This window comes from Equus asinus, chromosome 3, assembly GCF_041296235.1.
Source record: "Equus asinus isolate D_3611 breed Donkey chromosome 3, EquAss-T2T_v2, whole genome shotgun sequence".
NCBI classification, from domain to species: Eukaryota; Metazoa; Chordata; class Mammalia; order Perissodactyla; family Equidae; genus Equus; species Equus asinus.
The window spans coordinates 45,045,206-45,060,529 of record NC_091792.1 but is presented as its reverse complement, the minus strand read 5'-3'; the positions used below and the strand labels follow the sequence as shown (position 1 = coordinate 45,060,529).

Sequence of the window (15,324 nt, the reverse complement as noted above, 5' to 3'; positions counted from 1 at the left end):
CTTGGGTGTCAGATGAACTTTAGTTCAAGTCCTGGATTGAGCATTTAGAAGGCTGTGATTTTGGCAGATTCTTAAATCTCTCTGAGACAGTCCTTATCAGAAGAGTGAGAACACATGAGTGTTCCAGGTCCGGGTGAGGATTTAATTAGACAGCACTTTCAAGTATTTATCATCTAACCAGAACTTCAGTGACATAACTGAGTCTAATTACAACTTTAGCACTCTAACTAATTCATGTTAACATTCAGAATATGGTTACTTTGACCTAGCATGTTGCGTGTATCTAAGAACACAGAATAAAGCACATTATAATATATATTAAAAATTTGCAACAATTTCTCCAGAATGAATTTAAAAATAGGGTAGGTTCCTGGGGACTAATTAGAGAAGAGTGTTTGTGATCTGCAGGTTCTAAGTAGGATGAGAGCACCACGTCAGACTACTCTTTGCTCCTTCCTAATATTCGTTACAGACTCTATTGTTTTAGACATTCCATTAGAAAAAATTTGTGGAAGAAATTTGACAGATAAACACAATGATTTGCGATTTTTTTTGCAATTTGAATAACGCTTTTATATTTCGGTGTTTTCGTATACAATATTGTGATTAGTGTTGATAGGAACAACAGGAAAAGAAAGCATATAGTAAAAGGTAAGGAAAAGAAAGTAAAAATAAAATTACACAAGAGGGAGGTGGAAGTGAAATAAGAGCAACCAATTTGGGAATTAGAAATAGAAGAGTGGGAGGAAATGGTGCTGGAAAGAGTGTAGGACGTTGTGTTATGATATTTGAGTTGGAATCCAAAGAGGGTGGGCACATTTTTGTGTGACTTAAAAGAAACTCCTGAATGAAGATACTCCTTCGATAAAGTGAATAACACTATCCACCATTTTGTAAGTTTTGAAAATTCTGATTTTCTTTTTGAAGTTGCTTGAAAGTGAGGGTAAACATGTGTATTCACTCATGTCCACTTAACACTCTTGGGGAATACGGCTGAATATTTGATGTTAAGCATTCTGGAAATTCTCAAGTTATTATTTGACTAAGGTACTTCATTATAATTATTATTTCAAATTACTGAGTCTTTGAGTTCATAATTCCTGCTCACCAAATGCTTCATGATTTTATGATACAGTCCTCCCTCAGTTGGTTCCAGGACCCGCCGTGGATACCAAAATCTACAGATGCTCAAGTCCCTTTGTTGGCCCTTTGTATCCTCTGACTTAACAAACTGTGAATCCTAAACACAGTATTACACAATCTGCAGTTGGTTGACTCTGCAGATTCGGAACGTGCAGATATTGAAGGTGGATTGCATATCCAAATATACTTCCTTCCTAGTTATCCCTTTTTTACCCTTTCACCACTATAACTAGGCCGTTTGACTGCTTTATTACCCAGGGAGGGTAGAGCACAAAAAAACTTTTCTAGAATATTCAGATTCTTGCCTGAGTCCCAAAGCTTAAAAGTCATGGCTTTCAACTGCAAAAGCCAGACGCTTGAGAGAGAGAACATTTTTTCTTTTTGTTTTGAGTTCCAACGTCTTGGCTTTGAATAGCAAGAGCAAATATGGAAGGACACAGAGCACCGAGTCTTTCCACAACCTGTAGAGAGGGGTAAGCACATGTGATGCTCTCACAGCGGTTTTCCTGAACTTGGTGAGAGATAAATGAGAATGAAACATTCTCTCTCTTTGGAATCTAAAACTCCTAAGGGGAATGGAGGAAGCAGAATCACCAAGAGAGTTTGGGAGGTTGCGGAAGCAGAGTTAATTCTCGTCTCAAATCCTAATATGTAGCCCTAGGAAAGGGCAAGTCTCTAGCAGAAGCCACGTGGCTTACCTGATGTGGGGGGCCAGATAGCTATGGTGGAGGGGTGAGGTAGAGACAGGGTCTGAGTCAGCTCCAAATCCATCTTGGCTCCCAGGTGAGGAGGGTTTCCTCTGCTCTCCAGAGAAGGCTGGCTCTGAGCAGGCAATGTAGAGCGGCATTGTTGTTTGGGGGAGAAATTTACGGCTTATCTGGCCCTGGGAGCAGGAGAATATGGAAGTATTTGCATGCTTTGGTAGGTGCTGGAATGAGTTAAACACCCACCGGAATGAGCTAAACCTCATGGGAAGCTGACAGAGTTACGGGAGATGTTCATCTCTCTATCTGCCCCTCCACTTTGATGTTTCAGAAGCTGCCAATGAACCTAGATGCTGTTGGGCAGAAGGTGGAGCAAGTAAGAATCCTTAAGTGATTAAGATTGTATTTTAAAGAAGTGCCTGATTTTTAAACCAAGCTACTTTGAATTAGCAAATTTAAATGTGTTATCATTTTATGCAAGTCATGAGCTCTGAGTTTAGTCGTGGAAACATAAAATTTCGTTTTTGCACATCTGAGTGTTAAGTTAAACAAGGTGGCCATTAGACTGAGGTGGCTCTAATGCCATGATGAGTTACATAATCAGACAAAAATCTAAGCCTGTAAATGCCTCAAGGTTACAAAATCAAAATGCTAATGACAATTAATCACAAACAGTCAACCAGGCTTTAAGCTGTAGCCAAATAATTTCCTTTCTTTGCTTTTGCACTTTCTCTATATGTCACACCCTACCCCACCCACAACCACTCGTGGTTTAGCATTGCCCAGTTCAAATGCATTTTTGCTCAACTCTAAAAATTTTTAATATGCCTCAGTTTATCTTTTAACATGAGATTTGTGGCCTAAAAATATGAAAATTTCTATTTTATATACTGTATCTTGTTTTGATATACTTAACGATGGGACAAAAATATTAAAGTGTGTGTGTGCGTGTGTAATAGTTTACAACATTTCCTTCCACTCTCAAATTTCTTGACAGAGAATGCTGGCATTGCCTTCTTAACCTTCTTCTCTGAATCCCTCCCCGACCTGTGCTTTCTGAGGGGAAAAAAAGGACAACACCCGAGAGGTGAATTCTCCTTGAAAAAATTAGTCAGAATAGAAACAAACTTTGTGCCCAAGAAGACTGAGCAGCAGAGGAGGGTGTTGTGCCAAGAGTGCAAAAGGAGTGAGGGCTGAGTTATGGGAGAAACAAGAGGCAAATAAAGAGGCCATGCTGCTTGAGATCAAAGAGAGAGAACTCTTCTGGATGAAAGAGTCAGAGTCTTGGGGATTGAAGAGCGACAGAGAAGAGGAGAGGGCATGGAACTTTAATGAGACTTGTGTGGATCATGCAGAATGGACTATTCCATTATATGAAATCTTTTGAGTGGCATGAGTGATTATGAATACCCTTGTTCTAGATGAGTTCCTTTACCTGTGAACACATTCTGGGACTGGATTGCGTATAATGGCTTTATAAGGGTTACACCAACATCATCACCAACACACATATGCCTTAGTTCCTTCCTCAGCCTGCAGCTATATTTAGACTGCTGAGTGATTTCACTGAATTCTTCTTCTATCTCTGAAGGCCTACTCTCTGTCTGTGAACACTATTTATTTTTATTCAGCACCGTTTAGCACCATTCATTCTTTGATTCCTCCATAATACATTGCCTTATTAAGTTCCGTTCTTCTTGATCAGTACCACATTCATTCATTCCTTCTTCATTTATCTGTGCAGGCATTCATTATAGCTATACCATAGGCAAAACGTTGAGGGGATATAATCATGATAAAATGCTTGGCCGTGACCTATCTGTTCACATTTTCATTTAATAATTCTAGCCTGTGTCTTTTCATATCTATCTATCTTAGACTGTGAACTCCTAGAGAAAAAAGAATAAGTCTATTTAATTTCTTTTGCACAGCTCCTTCTGGGTAATGGCTCTAATGGACTATGAGAAGAATATTGAATTTGCTACATATGCTGGCATAGAAACTTTGAAAAAAGATGCCAACGAGCCGCCAGCACTACAGAAAGATTTGTACAGATTTTTCCCGTTAAAATGAATTTCATGGACAAATTATTTACCACATCCTTTCAGGTCAACACTGGGGATGAATGCTCAGTTCCCGAGAAAAGTTCTTGAATTTCAACAAACAAAAACAATCCCGCTTTCCAGGGATCATAAATTGTGCTGTAAGCTCACAAGATCAGGGGCAAAGACTGCAATCAGAAAGGCAGAAATACAAATCTACATTTAACTTAGCCAAAAGAGCCACCTCCCTTGATCCGAACACAAAGAGGGAGGTTACATGGAGGTTAAGAGAGCTTAACAGAAAGCGTGACTGATGACGTCTTGTCTAAGTTTGAAATGTGTGAGAAAGTAGAAACATTTATAAACCATGAGGCATTTTTGCAATTTCCAAGAAATCAGCCACAACTTGGAAAATAAAAATGGCTAATCTTCTAGACTATTGAAAATGAGTCAAACACTCCTAGCCCGCTCTGGGAAAAACCTGTTAAAATATCAAAAGGCTGGGGTGAGAGAGGGAGGAGGAGAGAAGAGGATGAAAAAGAAAGACAAGGGGCAGAGGTTTTGTGAGTGAACGTTAAGGCAGTGTGAATGCTGTGCTATCTCCAAAGCCAGGGTCTGAGGCACCTGAGGACTCCATTAGTTGTTTTCATTAATTTATACTCGCAATATGAGGGCTGGATAAAAGCTCCCAAAAAGCTTTATGGGGGTAGCTTATCTGATTTCTCTCAGTAGATCCAGGCACTTACATTTATAAGTTTTGTTCAAAATTTGTCAATTCATGTCCATTTGCATATTTTATTCTAGAACATTTCAATTTCTAATCTATAACGTAAGATTTATCTGTAAAGTGGCCACAACTACAGAAACCTGCGGAGTCATAACTTCCTTGCACTCTGAGGATCAGGTATTGCGATCATCTTACTAAATGATGCAAAAATTAGCCAAAATGTCCATGAATGCAGGTAACTGCAAAATGGGTATTTTTTTTTCAGGAAGATTAGCCCTGAGCTAACATCCGCCACCAATCCTCCTCTTTTTGGCTGAGGAAGACTGGCCCTGAGCTAACATCGGTGGCCATCTTCCTCTACTTTATCTGTGGGCCGCCTACCACAGCATGGCTTGACTAGCTGTGCATCGGTCCCCACCCAGGATCTGAACTGACAAACCATGCACTGCTGAAGCGGAACGTGCACACTTAACTGCTGCACCACTGGGGTGGCCCTGGGTATGTGTTTTTAACCTGCATAAAGTATGTTTCATTGGCAACTATATTCTAAGAAAGTCCTAACTCTTGAGGAGGGAATATTAGGGAGAAGTGGTAGGTAGAAATAAGAACTCTGGTTGTAAGATTTGGGACCAAGAGAGGAGAGTTTCTCTTTGTATTTGTCAGGAGGTATGGTGAGGCTAAGGAATAGAGAGAACAGTCAAGATAAAAAAGGAGACATCAGTGCCAGGGGAGAAAGAGGAACTGGTTGATTAGGGTTGGAAATCAATATCTGGGCTATTTGGAGGCCAGGAAAGGAGATTCCACTTGGCCCTAAACAAACTCTATGTGGGAGAGATAAAAAGAAGGAGAAACTGAGCACATAGCGGGATGAAAGCTTGAAGGAGCTGGGAAAGTGGCCAGGAAGACTCGCTGAATTTTCATGTACCCACTTCATCTCAGTATCTGGAACCAACATGCAAAGACAGTCTCATCCCACAAGATAAATAGGGAATCAGACTGGCATGGTAATGGATAGTTTACCACCAGTGTGGGATTTATTTGCTACCAAATCATAAATTGTTAACACTTTTGGGTAGTTTTACACAACAGTGAAGATGCATTGCATTGCTCCTCTAAGTGTCCTTTCAATCCCCACAAAATTGGAAAACATGTTATTCCACCTCAGGAAATGGTATGTGTGCTGAGGTGGGGAGAGGGATGAAAGAGCAAATTTAAGGTGACTCTACGCAAGAGGAACAAAGTCTCAACTGTCCCTCCTCTCTGGCAGCAGCTTCAGCACAGGCAGAAAGACAGAAAACATGGTATTCTTTTCTGGGAGGAGGAAGGGATTACGGGAGAGGTTAAACACATAGGTATTTGGTGCCCAAAGTATATGGGGCTAAGCACAGAAAAGAAAGCATCTGTCTGGAAACTAGAAGTGTCAGGGAAATTCTGATGGTCCACAAATTACTCCTGAGAAGTTGGCAAAGTTTCTTCCACTGGAGCTTCCCTGCACACCTGTAAAGCAACGCTCAGTCTCATGTTTCAACCTGCAGCACATAAAGGCTCCCTTCCATAGAAGGATGATGGCCCCGAGGGCCAGATTCATTATCTGCGTGTGATGGAAAGGCTGTATCTTTAAAAACACTTTAGCTGTCTGGGGAATAGCAGAGGAGCAGGGACTGGAGAGGGAATGTAGATGGCGAAAACATCCACTGGATGTTAATCTACTCGGAGAATTTTAAAAGCCCCTTTATTTGCTTTTGGACCTGACTGCCAGCAGGGACCTGGGGAGGTGTAATCAGAACCCTTCTTTCCCCTGCCCATTCTCTCCTTGGTTGTGAGAAGGATTTAAAATGTTTATCTACCAGGCAGTTATGTGAAAAACAATTATCCTTGCTTAATGTATTGGCAAAGTCTTAATCTTTGAGGCTAGAATTTGGGTGGATAATAAACTTATTTTAATAACCCCAGTCTAGTTTGTTTTCCATTTGAAGGTCATGTTTTACCCTTCTGATATTTCCTGCCCTTCTTTTCCTATGTACAAAATTTGGAGGCCCACTTTTAAAGCGATTAAAGAACAATAGAACCGAGAACAAAAGGGAACACTGCTTTGTGGCATCGTTTTCTTCCTGTGTAAGAAGTGAGGACATTGTACTCTATAAGCTTTAAGATTCCTTCAAACTCAAAAAAGTCTAATTTTATGAAACTTAAATGAAAAAAGTACTTGAGAGACATAAAAGGGAAATGTCTAACTAGATGGCAATTCACTCGCGACTCAGAGTGCTGGAGGCAGAAAGAAATCTTTGTATTATTTTTCTTTAAATGAATTAGGCGAGAATCAAGAGAAAAGAGTATTAGGAGACAATAGCATAACTACATGTTTTCATCAATGAATTAGCTCAGTAATTGTATGGTTGCTCAGTCAAGTGCATACTCAACCGTCTAACAAAAATACAAAAATTATTTAAAATCTCAACTGCCTTTAAAAAGGGTTAATCTTACTATTAAAGAATATGTCAGATTATCTGCTGTCCCTCTTTGTAGCTAATCATGTGGGTGACATTTTGGTTCAAGTGAGACCTTGACTAAATATGGCCCTGCAATTGAATTTGGAGACACGGGCTAAGGAGAGAGAGCTGTGTTTTTCTTCACTATAGAATAAGAACTGGGTTTCCTGGGGTGATATGGGAGGGGAAGTTGAGGAAGAATGATGGGGAGAGAGAGGTGCAGCGACAAGCTGGCCCAATGACCGGAGGCAAGTGCTCCGTGTGGCCTGGAGCAGCTCCTGAAAAAGCCCTGAGAGTCCCCTTCCCGAAAAAGAATTCTCAGAGAATTTTTTGAGAGCAGTGATCATTTTAGAAAGACATATTCATTATCATAGAAGATTTAAGAAATAAAGTGACTCTAGTTAATTCAGGTGATACTAAAATAATTATAAGATGAATCTATTTAACAAAAAATCAAATGTCCAAATTACTATGAAATACAGCTGTTTAACAGGAAAATATCAATTTCTAACACAAGTAACAGGAGATCTCACTTTATATTGTCCTTTTTTCTATTTGACCTTTATCTGTGTGGTGACAGAGAAAGAAATCTACATTTGAAATATTCACAACTTGCCCCAGCTTATCTCCAAAGAAGGAAGGTGATTTTGGTTTTGGTTCTGATCAGGGTGATGGGTGAAGGAGCAGAAGTGAAGAAGACAAGAGAGTGTTGGATCACTACATATAAGACAGGAAATAGAGCTACTCGGGTTGTGGAGTTAATGAGGGGAGAATATATCCAGGAGGTGGGGGGAGGTAAGCTCATATAGGAATTAAGTCAATATTTATCGGTACTTCCTATGTATCTAGCTCTGTGCCAAGTGATGCAAACAAAACTGCTTTGTAAGCAAAATCCTGTGGTCAATGCTGGTTAAGTCTAGTTTTCTGTACATTCAAATTATTTACATGTGCACCCTAATTCATCATTTGTTGGTGTGCACTGAGAAATGTATGGAAAGCAGATGGCACCAGCCCATAGGAGGAGATCCATAAATACTGAGCATGGACTTGCTGAACTTCTCTGGGATGGGGAGGACCTCGCTACAGCTCATGGAAAGTTTCTTTGGATTTACCAGTTTTGTGACCTTGGGCTGGTCAGTATTTCTTTATTGCTTTATGTCTGAAATGGAGATATGTCTAACTTGCCTAAAGACCAGTAGGCTAGGTCAGGGGATCTGTTAAGGTCCCTTTTAGTTCTAAGATACTATAGTTTTAGAAAGTGTTAGAACTGCATCATGTTTTACTAGCATAGGCATTTCAAGGAGACTGACTTGGATTAAAATCTCTTTTGCAACACTTCCTAGAGGAGGATGCCACTCATGCTACTTAATATTTCTCATTTTTTGTTTCCTATTTTGCAAAATGAGAATATCTCTTAGAGTTGTTACAAGGATAAAATTAGACAATGTTTGTAAAACAGTTAGCACAGTTCATGGTCCATGGACAGCTCTTGATAAATGGTAAATATGAAAACAACCACACCCATAACCACAAACATAGGGCTTGAGATCAAAAGGGTATAAATGCTTACAGTTTTTTCAGACTAAAAAATAAAAATAAACCTAACTAGAATACCCAACTCCAGATGTTTCAGTTTAACAAGTTTGTCCTAAGGTGTGAAATTATGCTTGTAAAATGATTTAGTTCTTAAACATAATAATTAGTTTACTTTTATACAGATTATGATAATGCAAACATCAATTTTTTTTTTAGGAAGGTTAGCCCTGAGCTAACATCTGCCACCAATCCTCCTCTTTTTGTTGAGGAAGACTGGCCCTGAGCTCATGTCTGTACCCATCTTCCTCTACTTTTTATATGTGGGAAGCCTACCGCTTGCCAAGCGGCGCCATGTCTGCACCTGGGATCTGAACCGGTGAACCCTGGGCAGCCGAAGCGGAACCTGCAAACTTAACCTCTGCGCCACTGGGCCGGCCCCAAACATCAATTTTAATTCTATGTGAAACTTAAAAGTGTGATTCCAAATTCATAGTAAGAACAATACAAAATTGTTAGCAACTTTCAAAAATATAAGGTGGGATATTAGATACTTCTGTAGTCTGCATATTGGAAAGTTTATTCTCCCATTTTTTGGAGGTGGGAAATATGTCAGTATTCTCCTTTTTCATGTATGAATGGTCTGTTTTTCATGTATTAGTGATTTGTTCTGGGAAAGCCTCTTCCCTTCCCCCCTGCATGGTTAGAGAAGAGAATTGCTAGAAGATATGTCAGTGCCAGGATCCAAGGCAAGGACCAAGTGGTCTTGTAAGTATTCACTTGGAACCTAAAAGTGAGGACCTTACCAGCTGGGCTAGTCCTTGGCAAAATGCTAAAGTGGATCAACATTCTGTTTGGGCCCCTTCTATTTCCTGTTTCCTCACTTGTTCCCTGATTGTCCAAAGTATTATGTAAAATGATTGTTTTTGCTTAATGATACTGTTGCAGTAATGAGTAAAGCATTTGCTGATAGCGACTTGTGATACAACTCTTCCTGGGGATTGTTTTTTAACTTTTAATTTGGAAATAATTGTAGGCTCACAAGAAGTTGCAAAAATAGTACAAAGAGGTCCCATATATCCTTCACCCAGCTTCCTCTAATGGTAAAATCTTGTGTAACCATAGTACACTATCAGAACTAAGAAAGTAACGCTGGCACAATATGGCTAACCAGGCTACAGACAGGAGAACTTTTAAGGAATGAAAAATTATCAAGGCCAATAGGAAACCTTTTCTGAATCTTAATGTGTCCCCTCTCTGGGTGCACTTAAGCTTTTGCCCTTGTCTCACTGTTTGGTAGTCTTAGATTAACTTTCTGTCTTCTCCACTCCATCCTTTCAGAGCAGGGACTGTGGTGCAGTCACCCCTTAGTCCTATTGCTCATTAAAGTAACTGGCATTCAATAAGTATTTTGGTTAAAAGGGTGACTAATAGTTGCTTAATTCTATAAAGGGCTTTACATTTTCAAAGCCCTTTTATACATGTTATCTCTACAGAGAATGTTCTGGTCTAGGGGAAAGAGCATAGACTTTGAGAGCATTCAAATCTTGGCGTTCATTAGCTTGAGTCTTGCGACGAGGTGCTGAGTGTCCTTGGGTCTTGCCTTTCTCTTGTGCTTCATTGTATCTACATAGCAGAGTTGTGAAGATTCAAGGAGGTAATTTATGTAATAAATAGGGGCTCTGGGTGGTAGGTAGGGTAAAAGATTCTGTTGGTGTTTTACAAACTAAGGGTAAAAAATTTTATTGCCATTTTATAAACTAAGGCTCAGAGAGGGTAAGTCATTGTCAAAAATCATAAAGCTAGTACACGGTAGTGCTGCTAAGCACCTTAGGTCAGCTGTCTTCCATGATATCATATTGCCTTTCCCAGGCAACAGGAGAGTGGATTAAAAAACAAACAAACAAGCAACAACAACCATGGGATGGTTAAGGAGATTTAAGACCTTGTCTTTATGTAGTTGTTGACTTCTTTTGTTATATGTATAGGAAAGCCTCTTTTAGGTGGGGCTGGGTGATGAGATAAACTAAAAGGTGAGTCGCAGGTGTGAGTTGCTGTTTCAGTGGGTCCCTGTCAAATGCCCCTCCACCCCACCCACCCAGTTGACACCAATATAGCCTGGAACCTTGCTTGCCAAACTCAGCATCAGCTGTTTAAACCCTCATCCCCAATGGAAAGCATGGAAGAGTGAGACTCTGAGCTCTCAGGTACTTACATGTCATTATCAAAATTTTTTTAAATCAAAAGATAAATTTAAAAAGTTGGAGGATTTTGACATTATTGTAATCATCATTATTATCTAGTTTTTGCTCATGAAAATAATTTTTTATAACAAAAGAGAACACGTAAACATGCAACTTTTTTACTAACCTGAAATGACTGGTAACACATTAGTCGAAGTTGCTTCTCGACTTGCCCTGAAGAACTTTTGCATACCCTTGAATTACTCATTCTACAGTGTCTATTTTGGAAGGTTTATTCATTGAAATGGAGTAGGAAATGGCAAAATATGTTGTTGATTTATGTGACTGTTGGCTGCAAATGTCAAAAACTGATAGCTTAAACCCTTGGATTATAATTAGAAACATTCACTTTTTGGTGGTGGTTTGCAATTTGACTTTTCCCCCTCTAGTTATAAAATGCGAATGTCACTAATCAAGTTTAGAGATGGAACGAGAATGTTTCTTCAGGATTCTGAGTCTTTTTTTTGGTTTTGATGCTCTTTCCCACATTTGGCCATTAAAGTGAGGTACAGTAGAGGTCAGAAGGAGAGAAAGAGAGAAAGGAAAAGAAAATCACTTTGGTACAGTACAAGCCATCAGAATTGGGAGAGTTAGGGCTGAATTTTACTCTGAGACATTCCCCAATAGAATATCTTAGTGTAAACAAACTTTTACAAATTTTTGAGAGACAAAGCCATGTAAACATGCTTCTGAATTCTAAAATTTTTAAAGTTTAATTATTCCCAGCATCATAAGACATTAAAGGTACCCAGAAAGTTTTATGTCTTGATTTGCTTTGACTTTCTCATTATTGCCTAAGGAACATAAACATTTTGTTTCTATTTACATAATACAATTTAAATAGGGCTAAATGCAAAATGACTCTGTCCCTTGATTAAAAAAACAGATTTTCTGAATGATAAACGACACACATGGAGAACGCAAAAATTGTCATTATGGCAAAAGTAGGAAATCCATTTGGGCTCTTTGTGTGTCTGTGTTTTTCACTGCTTTGTGCTTTCCCTTGTTTTTCTTTCAAGGAACAGTGAGAAACCTTGCTAAATAAAAAAGGAGTTTTATGAATGCATGTCTCCGTGGGGAGGCACACCTGTGATATGTAATCACACAGGACTAGGACAACGAAGTGTTACAATTACACAGAAACTGGGACAAATGGAAAGACTTCCCCAGAATATTTCAATGGGCATATTCCTTGAACACAATCCCCTCACAGACTACTCCTTTCGAAATGTTATAAAATTATTAATTGTTAATATCAATTAGGCAAATTGGTTGTTAAGAAGCATAGGTTTATATGACACCTTAGTCTTGCTTGACTATTGACTCTGACAATATATTCCAGTTTTTAATATAAATACCAGAAATGTATTAAGAAGGATAATTTTGAAGTGAGATTAGTTTTATCAGAAAAAACATTTTTATCTTAAAAGCATACATGTAAGTAATACACATTTGTACTTGTGATTATTTCATAAAATACTAAGGTATACAGAATTAAATGCCGGACATACTTACAATATTCTCCAAAAATCAAGATGTAGAAGAAGACAGGACCAGATGTCATTTCCTTCTTTCTGAGCAACTGATTAATAAAAGTGAATACAATTTGGTCTTGGTTTCCGAGGCGCGTACAGCTCACGGTGGTTGTGTGCTATTTCTGTCTGCAATCTTAGCAGCTATAAAGCAATCCTCCCTCCTTCCTCTCTCATTTCCTCTCCCTCTCTCTTTCCATTCCCTCTTTTCTTTCTTCCTTTCCTCTCAGAATCTCTCCTCCCCACCCTCTTTCTCTGAAAGTCTTAATATCCTTCTTTACACACACACACACACACACACACACACATGCACACCACACACACACCATGCGCGCACACACACACCCACAGGAACACAGACAAAGCTGAGCAGTGAAGGAAAGTTTCAGACAGGGATACACAGGCTCTTCTCACTGACGGTAAACATCTCGTTTCCATGTCCTGTGACAGTCTACAAATGAGGGTGCGTATGATCCCTGACAAATGTCTGAATGATGGAAGTCACGCTACGAGAAAGAAATTAAACTAGAGATATATTACAAACAGAAATATTTTTCCCCCCAAAACTTGGGAAGAGGAAAAGAACAGAACTACATAGAACAAAATGCCTTGTGGAATTAACTATAAGGCAACAATAGAAGTGTAATTACAGCAATCTTTTATGATCTGTCTGAGTTTAGGCATTTGAACGAGAGGCTATTGTTCAAAGAAAATACAAAGGAATAAAAATCAAACCTTAAAGTTTCTTGAGTTCATGAGTTTTACTACGGTGGAGACCACGACATGCCATTGGTTGTGGAGTAAAGCCTTCCTGGGTTTGATCCACGGTCTGTTACTTTGGAGTGGCGTCGTTCTTTATTCTTGGCGGAACCTGGGCTTTCCGGAGGAAAACATCTATCTAGCAAGGTAGCTGTGATGATCAGCACAGTGCATACTGAGTGTCTGGCAGAGGTCCTAGCGCATAATAGGTGATTACTAAATGGCAGCTATTCATATGATTTTTATTATTTTTATCAGGGGGGAAAAAGCCTGCAAATGCAAAGAACATGTCCAGGAAATGCATTTTCTTGTAACCAGGCCGTATCATTCTTATTTTGCAACTTGATAATTTATTGCTAGAACAAATGGGCAGCACCTTGACATGAGAAATTTGTTTCTGAGGTTAATGCCTTCTAACCACCCCACACGTAGAATCTATTTAAATCACATGTCTTTGTATCATTGACTTCAACATAAGAAGTCTATTTTTAAATGGTGGCTAAAAGGTTATATTAACACTGCTTTTCTTTTTTTTTTTTTTCCTGTAGAAGTGATTAATACCATGAAAGAAGAAATGAGGTATAGGAATCTTCACAAGTCCTTATTCATTTATCAGTAGATGTATTTAATGAAGACACTGTTCTTTTGATAGAAATGTTTACAGTTAACTGAATTTGAACGCTCATTTAATGTTCAATAAGTGTTTATTATTTATAATAGTACTCGAAATGTTTTCAGGGGTTAATGACTTTTTATTTATTTTAGAAATAGTGTTTTCTGGAAGGATGCTGTGGGACATGTCAAGGGCAACATCTGAAGGGGGACCCATAAGAAGCTTCTCAACAATAAAGCTGAGGAACTTGCTTTGGGAATTGTCCGTCAAGATGCAAGCTGTTGATACAGAGGTTTTCAAAGTAATCCTGATGTTATTTGGTTAGCTTTTAATATTTTGCCTGAGCCGATATCACAGACATATACAATTAGTGGGCCAGTACGCAGGAGGTCCTCTTTAACCATATATACACACAACATACTTTTAATCTGAAATTATCAGTGCAAAACTTGAAAATAATTTCTCATTTCACTAAGACTATATTAGATTTCCAAAATAGATATTTAGCAGAAGGAACAATGTTAGACACTTGTTTTTGCAGGATACCACTTCTTTCTTATTTTTGGCAAAGACAGTGAATCTGGAATGTTAGTTTCATATAAGTATATTGGTGGACAAACCCCAACAGTGAACATAGAGTAACCCGATAACACACTGCAGCAGGCGCTATTGGTATTTTCGGTCAGAGAATTCTTTCCTGTGAGGTGCTGTCCTTACCACTGCAGGATGTTTAGCAGCGTTCCTGGCCTCTACCCACTAGATGTCGATAGCACTCCCTAGTTGTGACAATTAAAAATGTCTCCAGACATTGGCAAATGTCCCCTGGGGAGCAAACTTGCTCTTGGTTCAGAAAAGCTGCATTGTAGCAAAAGACTTCCCTGAATAATGTTTAAGGATTGATTTTTGCCGGATAATTAAAATAAGAATTTTTCTCACCTAAAATTTAAAAGATGTTTTCTCATTTTCTTGTTTTGCAGTTTGAAGACATACGTTAAAGAGTTTTAAAAACAAACAGATCATGTATTCCTAACCTTCCCTTCCTGCCCACATTGTTCTGTTACAAACTTGCCCTATGGGCCCTGTAGAATCTGCGGTGTCACTGCCTCTGCCAGGCTGAGCACGTCAGGGGGTTCCACCCTAGATTTCTTACTGACACAGGCTAATAGAGGTTAACACCCTTTCTTATCTTGGAACCTCTTCTTAAAACCTTATTGAGGCTCTCTGAATAATAACAAAAGCTTCAATTTGAAAACTACTTCTCAAAACAACCTAGTGAGTTAAGCCAGACAAGCGTTATACAGATTCTGCACTATTTAGATTCAAGTTTCTAACCTTGTGGCTTTTCTACCCCACCACCACTGAAATACACTACTCTGTTTTCAGCATCATATTTTAAAATTAGATAATGACACGTAAGGGCTTTTGTCCATACTTCTGAACCTGTTTACCACCATTATTTTCAACAGTAGAAATAGCCATTTTATTAAATGTTTCTTTGATTGTAGACCTGGGAAAGTTCCAGTGAAAGAGGTTGGGAAG

The 15,324-nt window shown here is 38.9% G+C and overlaps 1 protein-coding gene and 1 long non-coding RNA gene across 19 annotated transcripts in view; one reads left to right on the top strand and one right to left on the bottom strand.

Annotated features, from left to right (window-relative positions):
* Positions 1-13,288, bottom strand: part of RXFP1 (relaxin family peptide receptor 1) — a 114,294-nt gene extending 101,006 nt beyond the window's left edge. For 3 of the 14 annotated variants that reach the window (XM_044767043.2, XM_070504979.1, XM_070504983.1), the window contains exon 1: positions 12,397-12,530. In XM_044767043.2, coding sequence (XP_044622978.2) covers positions 12,397-12,445 — 49 coding nt within the window. In that variant the 5' untranslated portion in view covers positions 12,446-12,530. Of the gene's footprint in view, positions 1-1,841; positions 2,027-12,396; positions 12,685-13,148 lie in introns of those variants that run through there. The other 11 variants (XM_070504978.1, XM_070504977.1, XM_070504981.1 and 8 more) reach the window with 8 other exon arrangements.
* The window catches only part of LOC106831262 (uncharacterized), a 60,173-nt gene that overhangs the window by 749 nt on the left and 44,100 nt on the right, over positions 1-15,324 (top strand). The window contains exon 1 of one of the 5 annotated variants that reach the window (XR_011501998.1): positions 13,183-13,319. The exons of the other annotated variants lie outside the window; for them this stretch is intronic. This is a non-coding gene — a long non-coding RNA (uncharacterized lncRNA). Of the gene's footprint in view, positions 1-13,182; positions 13,320-15,324 lie in introns of those variants that run through there. 5 annotated transcript variants of the gene reach the window in all.